General features: G+C 37.3%; 2 protein-coding genes across 3 annotated transcripts; both read left to right on the forward strand.

The window, feature by feature from the left end:
* Nucleotides 1-1,051: 1,051 nt before the first annotated feature.
* On the forward strand, nucleotides 1,052-6,210 carry LOC140333246 (keratin, type I cytoskeletal 47 kDa-like). Of its 2 annotated transcripts, none has more exons than XM_072414786.1 (8): nucleotides 1,052-1,565; nucleotides 2,188-2,270; nucleotides 3,046-3,202; nucleotides 3,771-3,932; nucleotides 4,114-4,239; nucleotides 4,356-4,573; nucleotides 4,899-5,023; nucleotides 5,959-6,210. In XM_072414786.1, exons 1-8 carry the CDS (start codon nucleotides 1,113-1,115, stop codon nucleotides 6,057-6,059), a joined length of 1,425 nt encoding a protein of 474 aa, XP_072270887.1. In that variant the 5' UTR covers nucleotides 1,052-1,112; the 3' UTR covers nucleotides 6,060-6,210. The 2 variants fall into 2 exon arrangements, with proteins under 2 accessions (XP_072270887.1, XP_072270888.1); XM_072414787.1 differs by lacking the exon at nucleotides 5,959-6,210 and adding an exon at nucleotides 5,158-5,286.
* Nucleotides 6,211-11,428: 5,218 nt separating this feature from the next.
* LOC140332417 (keratin, type I cytoskeletal 47 kDa-like) lies at nucleotides 11,429-17,949 on the forward strand. The gene is made up of 8 exons (XM_072413686.1): nucleotides 11,429-11,833; nucleotides 12,277-12,359; nucleotides 13,168-13,324; nucleotides 13,886-14,047; nucleotides 15,102-15,227; nucleotides 15,407-15,624; nucleotides 17,016-17,152; nucleotides 17,849-17,949. The coding sequence occupies exons 1-8, from the start codon at nucleotides 11,429-11,431 to the stop codon at nucleotides 17,947-17,949; spliced, it is 1,389 nt and encodes a 462-aa protein (XP_072269787.1).
* The last annotated feature ends 1,104 nt before the right edge of the window (nucleotides 17,950-19,053 follow it).

The raw sequence follows: 19,053 nt of genomic DNA on the forward strand, positions 1-19,053 counted from the left end.
AAGCTCTATCAGTTGCCAAATGTCAAAATGGCAGACAGAGGAGCTATTATAGTTACCCCTTATGGTAGACGTACCTGCTACCTTTCCTTCTGTTTAAGTGATAGAGCCGTCCATCGGAATCTTTAGCATGCAACATTTATGAAAGTTTCAAGATGTGGTGTGGTTCTATCTTCCCATACCTCAACTTATACATTACCGTAGATCACAGAAGAAATGTTGGAGTAAAGGTTGGAGGATAAAACCAGAGCACATGCTGGGGGTACAAAGGGATCCACCAGCTCCCAATTGGCAAATGCTAAACCAAGCCACCAAAGAAGCAAGCAAAATTGTTTATGAAAACTCATCCTGTAAATGTGGGAACCGAAACAGTGGCATTTCCAAATGTTGGTTACACCAGTATGTTTTTGCTCTTTTTCTTAAGCTCTTATTGCACAAATTTTAACTATTATTTAGATTTTTTAGTTTTAAACTCATTATGTACCTATTCTTGATGGTGTTGAAACTGATAATACAAAATTCAAATTGCATATTTATGTACAGGAGAACTTAAAACTACTAAGTACAAAATTGACACAAAAGTGCTCACAAGGTATTGTTGAGATAATGCAACATTTTATCATGTGCAGATAGATTTTATATATTATATATATAGATATATATATATATATTATATGTGAAAATGAGTCATATGTTTGTCTTTTAAGCTAATACATTTATACAAAAGTTTCTTCTGTGCAAGACTGCAAATGCCTGAAGCTGATAGCAGATTGTAAACCCGATACCATGATGCTGAAAGCAAGTTAACAGAGAGGGGGGCTGTAGAACAAGCCTCTAGAGGAAAAAGGAATTTGCCTCTCCTAGTTTCTTGCCAACATATAACAAACAGCCTAAGGGCTGCATAATTGCTGCTAGGACGGACTGAATCTGTCAGACTAGGTGACTAACAGGTGTTGACCGGGCTGAAAAAAAACAACCAGTAGGAAGTTCACTTTGAAAATGAAACACCCACTGCAGCCTATATATATGTAGAGGCTGAAGCTCACATTCTGCATCCACACTTTTTCCTTCATACATATTCTCTGGTTCTGAGCAAAACCACCAATATATCAACCATGGCCTCCCATCGGTTTAGCTCATCATCAGCTTATCAGGTTTCCAGCTCAGGTGGTGGATATGGAAGTGGTTTTGGTGGTGGCAGCGGCTTTGGAGGTAGCTATGCTGCTGGAAGTGGCTTTGGTGCAGGCCTTGGTGGAGGCCTTGGTGGAGGCTTTGGTGGAGGCTTTGGTGGTGGATCCAACAGTGGCTTTTCCTTCAGCTCCTCTGCTGCATTTGGTGGAGCAGGATCCAGCAGCCTGGCCATGGCTGGAAGTGAGAAGCAGACAATGCAAAACCTCAATGACCGTCTGGCTAACTACCTAGAAAAAGTCAGGGCCCTGGAAGCAGCCAATGCTGAGCTGGAGAAGAAGATTCGGGAATGGTATGAGAAACAAGTTGGCTCTGGTGTTGCTGGTGCATCCAAAGACTACAGCAAATACTATGATATCATCAACGACTTGAGAAGCAAGGTATATCTTTTTCTTAAATATAAAAAAACAACAATAATATCCTTGAGAAAATAAAAAGCTTATACATATGAATACAAAGTAACTTGAATTTTCTAACAATTTATAAATGTAGGATTTTAGAATGAAACTTTGTAATTGATACAACTTACTTGATTCTTTGCAAAGTTTAGAGAAGTTACAGTGCTGTGTTGGTGACAGCAGGAGATAAATCTGGACAGCTGGGTCTTCTATAAAGTGTAATTTGACACAGTGGAAGTGTATGCCAAGTATACTTTACACTTAAGAAATGTATACTCACCATTAAAAGTTTATATTAGCATACTATCTATCTATCTATCTATCTATCCATCTATCCATCTAAATAAACCTTCTATCTATCTATCTATCTATCTATCTATCTATCTATCTATCCATCTATCCATCTAAAATGTGTGTACTATGAGCTAACAATTGTGTCTCTCAATCTTTTCTTGAACATTTTGTTTATACAAACATAAAGATTCATTTTCAGGTTCATGATATTGTTATTTGTGTGACATACAATGTACCCTTAATCACATTAAATCAACTATCACAGTATACAAACAAGACAAAACAAACTGTTTTTCTTTTTTTTTACCAGATCCTGGCTGCCACCATTGACAACTCTCGCATTGTCCTTCAAATTGACAACGCCAGACTGGCTGCTGATGACTTCAGACTTAAGTAAGCCACATTTGTAAAACAATTGCAATGAATTACAGAAATACTGTATTTATATTTGCTATATTGAACTATGTTAAGGTTTTCATTTTGTCTTCAAAATCTCATTGGCCCAAGGGAGGTAAATACACATAGCACATACACAAGCATTCAAATTACAATCTTCTTTGATCCTATAGAAATCAGTAACTCCCTACTCCCTGTAACTAAAACCATTGTCCATTTGTGTCCATGTCTTTTCCACTTTTATCTAAAACACAATTCAGTGACTTTGTGAATACTCTTACTATTATATACCTTTTTAAAAGGTTATTAGTTGTCCCCACAAACGATGACTTCTAACTGAGCCTTTGTATCTTTAGGCCAGTGTTAACAGTGACATTCATTTTTAAGCTCCATGCATCCCAATTTAAACTAAATTAATGCTACCAGTACAAGACGTTCTCAATGACTGAGTGATGCCCAGTGTTATTTAACCTGGGTGACTGAGAAAATTGTGTGAAGGGCACAATGGGCCCACTCTTAGGTTGTATCACTACTCAAAATCTATAGCATTATAGGTGTTGACTTGTCTAAATAAACCAAAATATAAAAAATAAAATCCTGGGGGGCATTTGGAGGTAGGGGTGGGGTTGCCACTGAAGATCCAGGAGCAATAAATAGTATTGTAAATGTGTGACAATTTGCACCTTTGCATTTCCTTCTCATATATTACACAAGCAAATCTAACCAAAATCTTGAGTTTTACTCTTTTTAAATCAATACTTCTTTTCCTAAGGTATGAGAATGAATTGGCTCTCCGCCAGAGCGTGGAAGCTGACATCCATGGTCTCCGTAAAGTCCTGGATGAGCTGACTCTGTCCAGAGGAGACCTTGAACTCCAGATTGAAAGCCTTTCTGAAGAGCTGGCCTACCTCAAGAAGAACCATGAGGAGGTAAGCAACACACAAGTAGTAATGATGAGTATTGGGGGGGGGGGGCAATAAAAATACTAAAAAGTCTATTTTAGGGGCAGGTTATAACCATGTAGACCACAATGAAAGTGCTAAACGCTAAATAGAATACTTTTCTTAAATTGTGTTAGTAGTAAACTGTTTTACGCTCATGCGCTGGTCCTTCTTGCATAGTGATCACTTATGCTTCATATGGATTTATATGGCAACAGTTGCTTGGCTGTCATGTACAAAGCATAGTCCTACGAATCACAGGAGAAATAACAATTATCTGCAATAAAATGTAACACTTAAACTTCCTTAAAGATTATGGGTGATGTCTTCTAAGAACATAAAAATCCATGATCAAATAACAATTCGAAAAAATGAGCACTGGGATCGTTGCCCGCAAACACCATACATCATTATCCCCTGCCCCGAAAAATAGAATCTGAATCCCTAGAAACAAGCGCAACAGTTTTTTCTTTAGGCATTTATCCTGTTTGATGAATTATAGGATTGTCTTTGATATAAGCTTTTCTTACAAAATGTATTTTCTACTGATGCTTAGGAATTGCAAGTTGCAAGAGGCAGTGCTGCCGGCCAGGTCAATGTAGAGATGGATGCTGCCCCAGGTGTGGACCTTACCAAGATTCTGAACGACATGAGGGCTGACTATGAAACTATTGCTGAGAAGAACCGCAGAGATGCTGAGGCTTGGTTTGCTTCCAAGGTAAGGAGGAGGCTTGTCAAATATTAACCTGCTCATGTTGTATTATGATTATATATGTGTTAGGTCTGAAATACCAATCCAATTTCTCTAAGGTAGGACTTTCTGTGGTCCACCTATATATTGAGAAAAAAATGGTGATCAGAAGTAATTAAAACAATATATTTTTCTATAATAATTGTAGAGCAATGAACTTAAGAAGGAAATTTCAGCTGGTGTGGAACAGGTGCAGTCAAGCAAGACCGAAATCTCCGACCTCAGACGTACCCTCCAAGGTTTAGAGATTGAACTCCAGTCTCAGCTAGCAATGGTAAGACACTTTTTTTTTTTAATCAAAAATGATTAAATAAAAAAAAAACAGTTGGGTAGATAGTTGATTTACTGGTACAAAATAGCTTTTTTACTAATTGCTCCTTTTCTTTTTAGAAAAAATCCCTTGAAGACACCTTGGCTCAGACAGATGGCCGCTATGGTGCTCAGCTTCAGCAGCTACAGTTTGTTATCAGTGGAATCGAGGAGCAGCTCTTCCAGGTCAGATCAGACATGGAAAGACAGAGCCAAGAGTACAGAGAGCTGCTTGATATCAAGACCAGACTGGAAATGGAAATTGAAACATACCGCCGCCTGTTGGAAGGAGAGCTTGGGTGAGTGGAAAAAAACAAAAAGTTCCTATTGTTGCACTATAGGATTTATAAGCACAGAAACATAATTTCAAGCTTTTATCCTCCAGCCTATAACTGTTCCCAGCAATAATTCCTTCCATTAGATGTCTTTGGTCTTCTTGGAAGACCAAAGACAACTTTTGATTATGGGGCATCATTAAGTAAGGGGGTGGGGGTCACCATGGAATTACATATATAGAAAGAGGTAAATATGTAGACAATACATCAAGGCTTGACTATATTGTGTTTTTTTTTTTAAGTTTACCTGTTGCCCCAAAATATTAATCATGAACATTTTTTTCCACAGTCAGTTCTCCAAGAGCTCATCCTCAGTAACCAAATCTTCATCCTCATCCTCTTCATTATCAACCACACAGATTTCCTCATCATCCACAGCAAAATCACAGGCATCGTCTGTAGATTCCAAGAAAGGTGAGCTAACATGTTAATGATAGTTGGACTGGTTGACAATTTGGATGTCTATTGACTACCACAAACTATCAGACACTGTTTGTAGACTAAATTTGATGAAGTGACAGTTGGGTAAATTTTACTCTTGGTTTCAGGGCAATAGTAAAGAAACAGATCTGTCATTGGTGGATAAGGTAATGTTTCATTAAAAAAAATTTGATTACTAAAGCAAAATGATTTTCTAACCTAAGGTTTAAATCACATGGGCTTTAAATTGAGGAAGGCAATGGGTATTTGCGGTACTACCTGTACTTTTTAGAACTTTTCCAGTATAACCTTATTGACCTATTGACAAGGACAGTTTAGTCTGAGCGTTTGAATAGCAGAGAACTGGTTAACAGCTACAAACTATCAACCTTATACAACCTCCAGCAGGTTTTTGATTGGCTGCCAAGACACAAAACCAGTAATTTGCCAAATGTTTTAGCATCCCTTTCCTGTAGCTGAAGGCCTGTTTGTTTGGATAACTATTTTTACTAATATTAATATAAGCATTATTAATAACTTGTATTTATTTGCCTCACTTATTTATATACATATTTACACAGCGATTATTTTTAAATATACATTTATACAGCACTTCACAAGTCCATAATCATGTCACTAACTGTCCCGCAAAGGGGCTCACAATCTAATGATACTCCAAAAAATAAAATAGTACAACCAATTATATCTTTACACTTTCCTATGAGGTTGTTGTTGCTTAGCAAAGCCAGTTAGGTGGCACCTGGTAAAGTGAACGTTGGCCAACTGTCTGCAAACCACTATACCATGTTCGTTAAACATATTTATTTCATTTGTATTTAAAACAATTCTTTTTAGATATCTTTGTGGATCCAACCAAAGCATGTTGACAGATTACCTTTATGAATACAATTTTCTGATCTTTATTTCAGACCCAACCAAAACCAGAAAGGTAAAGACCATCGTTGAAGAAGTGGTAGATGGAAAAGTTGTGTCCTCAAGGGTAGAGGAAGTTGAAGAGAAGGTGAATTAAAAAGAAAAGCAACACTGAAGGGAGACCACTTTGGATACGAAGAAATAGAGCTGGTTTGTGTGGGGCACTTCTAACCAATTCTTCTACTGAAAATGATTGGAACATTAGGTTGTTTATCTTTTTAATTCAATAAATTCTTTCCTGCATCTCACTTAACTTGTGCTGTCTGTTGACTTGGAGGTAAAATATTATATTTTATTGGCTAAAAAAATTGGAATAAAGCTGCAACCTTATCAACAGTCATGTACAGCTGTACAGGCTCCTCTGCTGTACTGAAATAGCATACTCTTGTTTCATTGCATAGAATAAGCAGCAAAAGCAACTTCAGACAGAATTTGCCGTGTTTCCCAGCTAGGGTACATCCAGCATCATCTAGTTCTTTCCTTCCCGGCAAGCTCTTTTGATTTGTTTACAGTTCTTTCAACCACGAAGACTAAGAATCATTTGTGGACGCTACCTATGGTGGTCTCCTCTAGACTGAAATGTACCCATTAATTTATGTACTCATTAAGTTATTATTTCTCCTAATTTATACTAAGACCAAACCCACAATTTGCTTCAATGCTTAGAGCTCCTAAATAGTCTATACATACTGATTTAGGTTTCTGTGATTTTTCTGGAAGTTATCTACGGTGGCCTACTGGCCCTCACACTTTCCATGATTTACAGTGCATAAAAAGCAAACCGTAATAATGTCTCAGGGTCTAAAGACATGCACTGAAAACAAAAAAAGTTTTATGTAAACATTTTTTTAGCATGTTGATGGGAAGTGATAATTTTTAGGGGGTCACCATGGGTAATATCTCCCACTATAGATTTTGGTTTAGTTTTTATTCACATTGGAGTCTCAGTCATTCTTTAGCATTTTTATAATATAAAATATAGTAAAATGAAGATTAGTAACCTTTGCTACTTTTAAAATGACCAGGACAAAAGGCTCTACCAACAATAAAAACTTGGACTTAATAACTCCTGTGCGCAGTAGAGTTTATTTTGAAAGGCAGGGCTCCACGATCTACTCGTGTTGCCTTTGCGATCTACCTGTTGGGCACCCCTGGATCTAGATCCTTATACATGATGATGGTTACACTGGGATCAATAAAAAGTGGACACTGTTTGGGTTCTGTTTATAAAACAGGTAATTTGACATTCTCTCAAACACTTAATGGTAGGAATAAATTACTGATATTGAAACACATGGACCTATAAGACTCCCACAAGGGAATGTTTGAAGGAATGTCCCTCTTTATATATATGAGCCCTTAGAATAGAGATCAGTGAGAAATGCTTTCTTACAATGGTAGTATACCAATTATAGTATAGTATAGAAATATTATCCTATTACTTTGGTACTCAGTGGAATGCACAATAGTGGTGGTACAGAACATTTTTGCATTGAAATGACAGGACAGTAATAGGGACCAGCTTGGGTTGTTTATAAGTGGTTCAGAAAACAGCACAATGGACTTGAACGTGCAGATATCTTTATAGTAAAAGATGTATTAGGTATTTGTAAGAGATAATAGTAAGCTAAACAAAACTTTGATATTTAAAGGTGTTGTTTAGGATTACACTTACATAAAGACCTGGCAAAGTCCGTGGCATCTGGTCTTGTGTACCAGGCTTTAAAATTTAAAAACCTTTTAGAGATAGTAGGAACTGTAATTAAAAATATAGTTAGCATCCAGATCCAGTAAATTGAGTGTAACGATTTTATCACTGAAACCCCTGAATGATTTAGAAAGCCATCCCGTGATTTAATCTACTGGATCCACCAACTGGAATCTTTTACTATATTTTGCTGATAAGTAGGGATTAGAGAACACACGGAAGTTCGGGTTCGTCGGGTTTGGCCGAACTTCGGTTCAAAGTTCGGGTACCCAAAATTGTAAAGTTCTGTATGGACCCGAATTTTACAGATCGGGTTCGCACAACACTACTTATAAGATAAAAAACTTTAAGACAAAAGAGGGAGAGGTGGTAGAAAACAACACTAGAGTGATTTCTGTATTTTTTTAAATAGAGGACTCATTAATTTTACAAAATAAAAAAGAGCATATGGTGAAGAACAACAATTTTTGTAGCAGGATTTTTTAGGCCAATATCAACATATTTTTTTAACACATATATTATAAAAGTACAATTTTTTTTTAATATTTACTTTAAAAGGCTCATTTCCAATACATAAAACCACATAAAAACCATTTTTGTTATTACCCACAATAATCTCTCCTTTCAGAGTGTCCCTGTGAGGGATACATTCTAGGTTAATTCTCTACGCGTTTCGCGGAAATATCCGCTTCCTCAGAAGAGAGGAGAGAGAATCTGATGCTTGTGTTTTTAGCAACAATGTTAGAACCACTGGTGGGGTTTTATGTATTGGAAATTAGCCTTTTATTGTAAATATTAATAAAATGTTGTTATTTTTATAATATATGTTGTTGGCCTAAAAAATCCTGCTACAAAAATTGGTGTTCTTCACCGTATGCTCTTTTTTTCTGGGTTCAATAATGTGGGGGGATGTGGCCTATGTGATATATAACATATGTATCTTTTTCTTCTTTGTAAAGTTTTACAAAATACTAATGTGCATCTTAAAATACTCACTGTTGGTGGAACACTGGACCCCCAGAAAAATGCTTTAATCAATAGTGGCCATAAACATGTGTTCTATGTTAAGTAGTGGTGCATATCTCCACACAGAGCATTTGACCCCAGTTGAATGACCATAGTACAGAAAAAAAAAATTAAAAAAAACAACTACATGCATTACTATTCTTTCAGCCTGGTAATTGTCAATGGCACCCTAATGCTTTACCCCAATCCACCTCCAATGCCACAAATCACATTAAAGCCAAAAAAAAAGTACATATCCAACTGTTGGTGCGATAGCATCCCGTTCATTTGAAAATTGAGAGGCACTATGTATAAAGAAAAATATATTCTGAATAAAAAGTTAAGACAAGAGACTTAAACCAAGATCTATAAATATATTTGTACAGGAGTCAATGTCCTTGGTTTGGCTCCTACAGCCACTCGGCTGAACTTTTTCAAAGATTTTGCATTTTGAATGTCCAAAATTTGAACATAATTGAAGTCACTGGTAAAAAAAAACAGTAGTTTGTTCTGATCCATGAAGCATTACTACTGCAGCCATATGCCCCAAAATGTCATGGGAAGACCACCATTTTGGGGAACAAAATGCTATACCTTGTGGAGGGCAAACAGTGTGGAATGGAGGTGTTAATTTGGGAACAAATATAAGCACGTATAATGTGACAGGTAAGAGATGTAAGAAATGATGGAACATATAGTCTTAAGTTTATGATATGGATGGAAAAACAGGCTCCATTAGGGACTTAATAGGCCAGGGAGGCCCCGCATGAAAATTTTTTTTCACAGAGGTAACTGGAATGGAAGAGGAAATCCAATAGGTAGAAATACAGTAAAAAAAAAAAATAAAAAAGTTATTGTGGAGCCCTTAAAAGTAGGTACTGCATTACTAATAGATATACACTGGTAGTGTGGGACTAGGCTATTTTGTTCATATGATTGGCTTACTTGTTAACTGGTTAGGTTAAATCAAACTTTTTGGTAACTCCTGAAGACACATTGTGGCCAAATCCAATCCTTACCAATTTTATTGCTTTACAAAAACGGCCCAAATTATGTACAAAGGAAAGCAATATCCTCCAAATTCTCTGAGCTGAAAATACTGAACGGGCCTGCCTTGGGCATGGTGTACAGGCACCATACCTAAAGTGGGTGTTTGTGTGGTCAGTAAAATAACCTAAATGGGGTAATGAGAAAGAAAATGATTTTGTTTCAGCTCCATCTAGTCTGTACACTGCATTTTGTGACCAAATGTTTAGTGAGAAATATCACACAAGTCTGACTTCATTGAGTGAGGCTAACACCTGGTAGGATTCTTTGTGTGCAGGAATAGAAAGTCTAGTTTCCATTAACTGATACAAAAGTTCTACCAAATGGGCTGTAATAACAAACTTCTGTTAATTTTAGGGTCTGGAGGTGTAGCAGGATAACATGTGTGTAAAGTCTGCAAAGCTCATTAATCTTAGAACTCTTTTTGATTCCTAAAATATCCTAATCTTTGTGATTTGTTGAGCACTTACTATATTCTCTTACAATGTAATATTCATTTTGAACCTAACATCTGATATTCCTAAGTTCCTAGTTTATAATAAATTATAATACAAACATTTTGGAAAAAAATACCTGAACAATTTAATAACTAATAATAAATAACAAGTGAATCAGTGACACACTAAAGAAATAACAGTATGTATGTATGTATGGACCAATTCTGTAGAAAGCTGGGATTACTTTTATGATTCCTTAGATTGGGCCTCCTAGTTTAGTTCCTGGGAAACAAAAAGCCAATGTTAAAAAGAGCGGTATTTACTGACTTTAAACAGCCATTGAGGAGATTGCTCAGTGAGGTGGGTTGAGGGGTGTGCATAAATTCCTGGTGACAACCATGTAGAGGAGAGCTTGCCTTGTAGCAGGGTAGACCCATGTGGTGGTGTGTAATCCTATCGGGCTACATGGCCTAAAGGACCACCTGAAGGGTCTAATGGGGCCTAGTTAGGATTTATTGAGATTAAAAGTTTCTGGATTTGATGCACCCAAATTGGCGAACCTATCGGAACTTCGAGGAAATTTTTGTGAGAATGCCAGAGGCATTCTCGCTCATCCCTAGATATAAGACAATATGAGCAGAAGGTGCATCAAACAGGCAGAAGGTTATGTAGATAGAGGGAACATGATCTATTTACAATAGGCTGCAAAAGTGGGGAAATAAGCTGCTTGGAAGTATTAAACTAGTATGCAACTTCAATATACAGTAAGATGCAGAACAGACAAACTTGCTAAAAATACATTATTAGAGAAAAGATGTGCATGTGCTTAAAATGAATTAAAATATATTTCTAAATTATTTGCACTATTACCATACATTTAATGAATCTCAGTGGCCATCAGGTCTTATGAGGCCTCAATGGGATCCACTGCTTCATACAATTATGCCGATAGCAAATGAGATAAAAAGATTGTAGAACAAGCTTCTGAGGAAAAGAGGAATTTGCCTATCCTAGTTTATATACAAAAAAACAGCCCAAGGAATGCATCATTTATGTAAGTTTTATCAGACTCTATCAGACTAAGTGACAAACAGGTGTTGACTAGGCTGAGAACAAAACTCTAGGAGAAAGTACAAATTGAAATGAAACACCCACTGAAGCCGATATAGATATGTAAATATGTGTGTACATTTATATATAAAGACTCCGGAGACCTCTTTGCTTCCTATAAAGTCCATGTGAAAGAACAAGCCCATTTACACATTTACCATGAGCCTCTATAGCTATAACTTTGATGTTTCCCAGGCTTCAAATTCAGGAACCAGTGTTACAGGTGGCATTGCTGGTGGTAATGGCTATGGACCTAGCTTTGGTGGAAATTTTAAAGAAGGCTTTGGTAGTGGATCCAGCAGTGGCTTTTCCTTCAGCTCTTCTTTTGGATTTGGAGGGGCAGAATCTAGCAGCTTTGGTGGCTTGGTTGGAAGTGAGAAGCAGACTATGCAAAACCTCAATGATCGCCTGGCTGTCTACCTAGAAAAAGTCAGGGACCTGGAAGCAACCAACATTGAGCTGGAGATTATGATCTGTGAGTGGTATGACAAGCAAATTGACACTGGAGCTGAGGCCAAAGATTACAGCAAATACTATAAGGTCATCAAAGGCTTAAAACGCAAGGTAGTTTATAGCTTTACTTCTAAATGTATTTTTATAATCTCATAATTACTGCTAAAATATAAATAGCTAAAAAGCTTTATTAATAACTGACTAGCAAAACCTTTAAACAGCAGTAATTTAGATTTAGGAAACATCTGGTATATTCAATAAAACATGCACAATATGATAGAGGAATTGGAGAAAGATAGATTTTACCAGCCTATGTGACAAAAAATATTACAATTTATTTATTTTTAATGGGTTTGTTGTCTATATCACTCCTGGGGGATGTACAGTTGACCAGTGTTACTATATTGCAACATAATTCTTGATATATGTATCTATTACAACAAAAAAAAACATTCTTGTGTATTCTTGTGTATTGGGCTTTGCCAAGATTTGTAAAATACAAAAAAATTGTCATCCTCTATTGATATAAAATATTTAAGCTTTATGTTCACTAGATCCTGGCTGCCAGGGTTGAGAACTCTCAAATTGCTCTGGAAACTGACAATGCCAGACTGGCAGCTGATGACTTCAAACTAAAGTAAGTCACTTGTTTATTATAATGACAAAATGGAAAAATCGTAATGTTATGTAGTAATAGTAATAATAAAAATAAACAGACAAAAATGCCAAACAGGCCGAGAAAAACCTTTAATACACTGTATAACTCAATAAAATAGGAGAAGTAAAAGGGACTAATTCAAATTATCTCCTAGAATAGCAACCACAGCCCCGGTACTCAAGGACATGTGTCTGCTTTAACCACATGCTTTGTAGTTAGACACCAATTATTACAAATTTATGACAAAAAATATTTAAAAAGGAATCTAGCACTATTTGATCATTTTGAAACCAGCAACTCACTGTAGAATAAACAGTTAAAGAACCCCCCACACACATACCCAACAAAAATGTCTTATTATATTTTATTGTAGGTCGTAAGTACTTTTCCTGTGCTTGCCTAGCCTTGACTGTCATCCAGACAGGACTACTTACATGTCTTCTCTTCACCTTAATTACATGGGGGTAGGTAGATTAGTTTACATAAAAAAATCATGAAGAACCAATCAATAGGTATTTTCCATTCTTGCTGAAAATGTTTTGAAGAAGGAAAACTAATTTAGCCATCATATCTTAAGACTGGTAAGCTGAGCTATATAACTTTTTTTGGCGGGTGGTGGGCCAAAAATCAGCAAGATTTTCCCTTCAAAGTCATGATGGGACATGGAGGTAATTATTAACAGTTCTAAACAGAAAGCAAAAAAGTTGTATGGCCACTTTTAGTAATATTTAGAAATGTTTATATTCTATTCTATTTCTTATTATATTGTATTTGAATTTTTCCAAAGGTATGAGAATGAGCTGGCTTTCCGCCTAAGTGTGGATTCTGACATCCAAGGCCTTAACAAAGACCTCGATGAGCATTTACTGTCTAAAGGAGACTTTGAAGTTCAGATTGGTAGATTGACTAAAGAGTTGGCCTACCTGAAGGAGAACCACAAGGAGGTGAGGAACGCGTTGTGATCATATTGTCTTACAGCTAATAGAAACACCAAGAAACCTTGACAAAGGTTATATATACTATGTACAATTTATAATGTGTACTGTATATACTTTATGAAGATTGAAATATCATAAGTATAAAATGCAATCATTTTAAGTGGGATGGCCTTCATATCACATGATTACTAATAAATTTGTTGTTTGGCTAGACCAACCCACATCTTACCATGTTCCTTCTTTCAAACAGTCTAATGAACAACAGGCAATGCTTTTTTTTTTATAAAATTCTGTGTACTTTTTTATTTGCCCTGATATGTTCTTAAAATAACAAACTATGTAACGCATAACAAATGTACTTTTATTATGTTTTATGTCCTAAATAAAAACAAAGGTAGAATTAATTATATAATATTAATTAAGGTCATAAGCAAAACCTTCACATTTATTTGTTTTAGTGTTTCTTAGCAAGTGTCATATTGGACATTCTTTTTCAGGCTCTCCTTTTACCTAAGCACATCATTTTTGATGTTTTTTGTAAAAAATGTCCTTTCTACTAATGCCTAGGAAGTACAAATTGCTAGAAGCAGTGCTGTCGGCCAGGTCAATGTGGAGATGGATGCCGCTCCTGGCGAGGACCTCACCAAGATTCTGAATGACATGAGGGCTGACTATGAAGCTCTGGCTGCGAAGAACCGCAGAGATGCAGAGACTTGGTATGAACAAAAGGTACCAATCCACATTTGGGTAAACTTTTTTCACTACATTTACTTGATCTACATGATCAGATCTGCAAAACCTTGGGATAGGATTCCCAAGCCAAAATAACTGAATATTTAGGTGGCAATAGAAACCCTTAACGCAAGGTCAGACCACATCGTTTGGTGAAGTCAACATACCTATCCATACCTGATCCATAATAGTCTATATCATGACCTAGAAGTTTAGTATGTAATCAGTTTCCAAGGGATAGAAATTGTGACTACTTAAGTATTGTTGCAGAACATAAACATTTTTCCACGCCACACTTCCTGGACTTGCGGAGCTCCTTTGTGGCTACCCGTCTTCTTGCTCTGGCTCAGCCTAAGGTATACCCTACCCCAGGGGACGCTCTACATATTCCTCTTAGGAGCGGCCAACTCTCCCTCCAGTTTGGAAGCTTCCTACCAATCCAACCTTTTCAAACCACACCCATGGACAATGACTGTTGTAATTATCAACAACAACAATGATTCTAACAATCCACAATACCCAATTAAGGTATAGTCCAAAGTGCATTCAGACCAATATCCGCCTTTTGTATTACTCTGGCATTTGGGTACAAGTTCAATTACTAGTCTTCTATCTAATCTATCTTCTAATAATTTACAATGTTACCTGGTCAATATACCAAGGTCTCAACTCCCCTGAGGAAGCCCACGAGGGTTTGGTATACAGTATAACCAACCCGATGTAATGTATTTAGATTCATAATGTCAGAGTACTAAACTATATATGTGTGTATGTTAAGACTTTTATTTTATGGAATACAAATAAAAGATTTCAATTAATTTTATACAAATATTGCCTGAAACAGCAACTTTTCACTTCACTCTTCCCTCATCCTATATCATGACCTAATAATATTAGAACTTTTTATTATATTGTAAATGTAGTTTGGATGATAAGTGGAATAAATCCAATATGACTTTTTCTGCTGGAACAATTGTACCACTCATTAAAATGTATTCCAATAAAGCAGAATATCAGAGGAAACCAAGAAACCATATATTATTCATTTTAGAGTAAAGACCTGAAGAAGGAAATATCAGCCAGTGTGGAACAGGTGCAAACAAGCAAGTCTGAAATCTCTGACCTCAGACGTAGACTTGAAGGCTTAGAGATCGAGCTCCAGTCTCAGCTAGCAATGGTAAGACCATTACCTACTTTATAGACATGTTTAACTTATGAACAACATATCGCCAAGCAGTCTATCAGCTTGATTTATTTTGCTGATTGGTGGGACACAGACAAACTCTAAATTGGCTTTAATACTTTTAACAAGGAAGAAAAAATTTTCAATAAAATAATTCTGCAAACAAATTTCAGGAAAAATCCCTTGGAGACACACTGGCTGATACAGATGGCCGCTATGGTGCTCGGCTCCAGCAGCTTCAACTTGTCATCAGTGAAACAGAGGAGCAGCTAACGCAGATAAGATCAAGCATGGAAAGCCAGAGCCTGGAGTACAGTGAACTTTTTGATATCAAAACCAGGCTAGAGAAGGAGATTGAAACTTATCACTATTTGCTGGAGGGTGAATTAGGGTGAGTGCAAGCATTTTTTTTCCAATGCAAGTTAACAGTTAACAAAGGGACATTAAAATGTCATAAAACTCATGAAATGTATATTACTTACAATAATTATGCTGACTTCACTAGATATTATTGTTATTTGACATCATCAGTTGCAGATGACCAACTGCAAAATCATTTTATAGGTAGTGTCCCGCTTGAGGAGACAGGGCCACTAGGGGGCACTACGGCTTGCACAGAAATAGTGTGAGCCCTGAGAAGGATCAAGGCGCAGAGTCCAAGCAGTAACCAGGTTTTCTCCAGAGCCTCTAGTGGTCAGGATATTGTGCTGCTGGTTAAAGCCAGGTTGCAGGCCTTGGGCACTCCAGGGTGGGCAGGAAAATACACGGTACCAAAGCAGACAAATTGTCAAGGAAGGCCGGGGCCAAACCAGGCAGCAAGCAAGAGAGGTCAGGTCACACACCAGGCGTCAAATACCAGGGTTCCAGAAAATAAACACGAGTGATAGAGGGGCCACCGCAGACACAGGGAACACAGGAGACACTGGAAGCAACAGGAGGCACAGGTGACACAGGAATAACCACAGACAGAGAGTAACACCGGAACAGCACAAAGGATTGACACTGAATTAACCAACTGGTGAACCGAAACTGCTCAGCAGAGCTAGGGGCTCAGCACTAGTGGAGACACGTTGCACGAATGCTGAGTGCTGTGTCTGTGCTAAATAAATAGCCAAGGATTATTAAGAGGCTATTTCCTGATTGGCCGGCGGCATGGGTGAAACTGATAAAACTTGCGAGCGCAGGCACACCCAGGGTCAGAACTGCTCACATGTGCAGGAAAGAGCCACCTGCGCTCTAGTGAGGAAAAGGTAAGTGTGACAGGTAATAGCTTACAACAGAACACTATTTAAATCTATTACAACAAAATATGGTAATTTTGGAAAGGTGGGCAATTATTAGAATATTGTCATTAATTAGGGTCAGTAATGGAAAGTAATAGTCACCTAAGATAAACCGGTCTACCATTTCAATAGGACATTAGGAAAGCCAAAGCGTAAAATACTGCTGGTCAGGCTTGAGATGTCACTAGTAGTTAAATGTTTCTGTAGTAGTCGTATTTTTTTACATGGTATTTGGAAACAGTGTAGAGTCCACACTGTAGACCTACTGATATGGCTTGAATTGCAAAAACTAATCTCTTGGTAAGCCATTTTGCATTTGAGACATAATACAACATCATAATATGATTAAGTGTTGCTACCCAAAATGTATATAGTACACTTCTAATAGAAAAAAACTAGTTACATACAATATGTGTCCTGTCTAAAAAAACGAATAGTTTTTTTTTAACTTTTAACTGTTGCATTATGGTGCATTGATCACGAATCCTTTTTCCCATAGTCAATTAGATTCTCACAGCTCATCTATAGCGACTGAATCTACAGTGACAATATCCTCCTCTTCAACAGTATCAACCTCTCAAGTTGCCCCGTCATATACAACTGTGTCCCTGACATCTTCTAAAGAGCCCCTTCAAGGTAACAAATTGCTTTTTTTTAAGAAATGTATTAGTACAGGAATACCTTTCGTAGTCTTGGTTTGATATAGCCCTACTGAAGGACTAGAGGATGCTGTGGTTAGCATAACACATATCCCACATGTGGCTTATGGCCGAGACTCAATTCCATGAGACTGAAAGTCTATTATACTCTGTATATATGAAAACCTGGTTCTCCATATATCAGCAGTACAATGGATAATCTAATGGCTGGGTCAACCATTTGACTTTGATCATGAGATGCATAACTTCAATGGTAGCTAGTCTGGCAGAACACATTTTTGGTTTTAGGCTAGGTCTCCTCAAACTGCTAAAAGTGCCTCTCAGTAAACATGTTTTAACATCGGTTAGAACCGCCAAATGCAGTGTTGTCAACCAAAAGGCCCTTTAAACATGTTGGCAGTGACAAAGATATACATTATATGCAATGTTTAAAATGTATCACCCAATTAACCTTTAACGAATCATAGAACTTATCAAGCATGACTGATGGTAGTTCAGCATCTATAGCATGTATTGCTGAAACACATTAAACTGGAAAAGTCACCTACATCTACATGCTTGGTGAAGGTCACATTCACTGCTTTATAAATGTGCCCCTTTATCTGATTTCATTGTAAAACAAAACACAGGTCCTAGAGTCTTTTTTGATTTAATTAACTGATCTTTATTTTAGATCCAACCAAAATTATAACTGTAAAGACCATTGTTGAAGAAGTGATTGATGGAATTGTTGTGTCCTCAAGAGTAGAAGGGGTTGAAGAAAAGGTAATATGAAGGAAAAAAAGCCACACGAAAAAAGCATGTAAAACTGACAACAAAACAATAGCCGGTTCTGGCTTCTCTTGGACTTTTAAGCATTTTACTGCTATAAATGAAAGGTATATGAATTTTTTTTCTTATTAATATTATTTCCTGACTCAATAAAGTCTTTCTGAAGTATCCAGCATGTTCATATTATATAATCTCGTTAACTAACTACTTCCGTTTTGGGTACATCTCTTAAGAAATACTCATCTATCCAGGAAAACTCTGTGCTGTGAACCATCACAGTAATAAGCACTGTTTGTTCTGTCCAGCAATGTAATTTGCAGCAGCCAGGAAAACTAAGATAGCAGCAACCTCTGCTTCCCTTTAGTTGTGCAACCTGATGTATTTTTGGCATCCCCAGCATCCATTGTTAGGCTGCACACAGCTGAAGGGGATTCACGAGGCCAATCAGCTCCTGACTCGGTCCTGTGCTGCTATTGGCTGCTGGGACTTTAAAGCTTCTCTGTTCCCAGTCACCAGTACCTGTTATAGTGTCTACTGGGCTTACCTGTGCTAGAGTGATTTTGAGTATTTCTCTGTTACTGATCTGTACCTGTTCCTGACTATCTGATGCCTGGACTGACCTTTGCTTGTGACCCCAACTCTGTTTGTGCCCTTCCCATTGTACCTCGCTTGGTGGACTGATTTCCTGTGTTTTGACTTCGGCTTGTTTCTGGATTTCCTGATATTTCTGTACTCTGTATTTGTGGGCTTCTGGTCAGCTGCTGGCCTATCTCCAGACACCATGCCTTGTGCGCCAACTCCTGGGGGTAACCGGGTGCTGGGAGATGCAACCAGTCTCCCGAGGATGAGCGGGGGCTGCTATAGGTGAAGACTGCGGCGATAAATTGGGGGACTGGTGTCTGGGAAATATTGATACTGACCAGGCCTTACAACATCACATTCAATAAGATTTTGTGTCCCCACAAGTGCATCCGATTGAACTCATTCGCTCATTGATTGGTGAATGTAAGACATAAAATGAATGAAGTTCTACCACCTGCAATCTAGGAACACTACATCTTTATAGGAAATGCTTTATATTTTACATCTGCTAACTGGCCTATGCTA

Source organism: Pyxicephalus adspersus, chromosome 6 (assembly GCF_032062135.1).
Source record: "Pyxicephalus adspersus chromosome 6, UCB_Pads_2.0, whole genome shotgun sequence".
NCBI lineage: Eukaryota > Metazoa > Chordata > Amphibia > Anura > Pyxicephalidae > Pyxicephalus > Pyxicephalus adspersus.

Coding starts and splice junctions, on each gene's coding strand:
- LOC140332417 (XM_072413686.1), top strand. CDS start 11,429: ATGAGCCTCTATAGCTATAACTTTGATGTTTCCCAGGCTTCAAATTCA. Junction 15,625..17,015: donor TTGCTGGAGGGTGAATTAGG/GTGAGTGCAAGC, acceptor TTTTTCCCATAG/TCAATTAGATTCTCACAGCT. Junction 17,153..17,848: donor TTCTAAAGAGCCCCTTCAAG/GTAACAAATTGC, acceptor TCTTTATTTTAG/ATCCAACCAAAATTATAACT.
- LOC140333246 (XM_072414786.1), top strand. CDS start 1,113: ATGGCCTCCCATCGGTTTAGCTCATCATCAGCTTATCAGGTTTCCAGC. Junction 1,566..2,187: donor TCAACGACTTGAGAAGCAAG/GTATATCTTTTT, acceptor TTTTTTTACCAG/ATCCTGGCTGCCACCATTGA. Junction 2,271..3,045: donor GCTGATGACTTCAGACTTAA/GTAAGCCACATT, acceptor TCTTTTCCTAAG/GTATGAGAATGAATTGGCTC.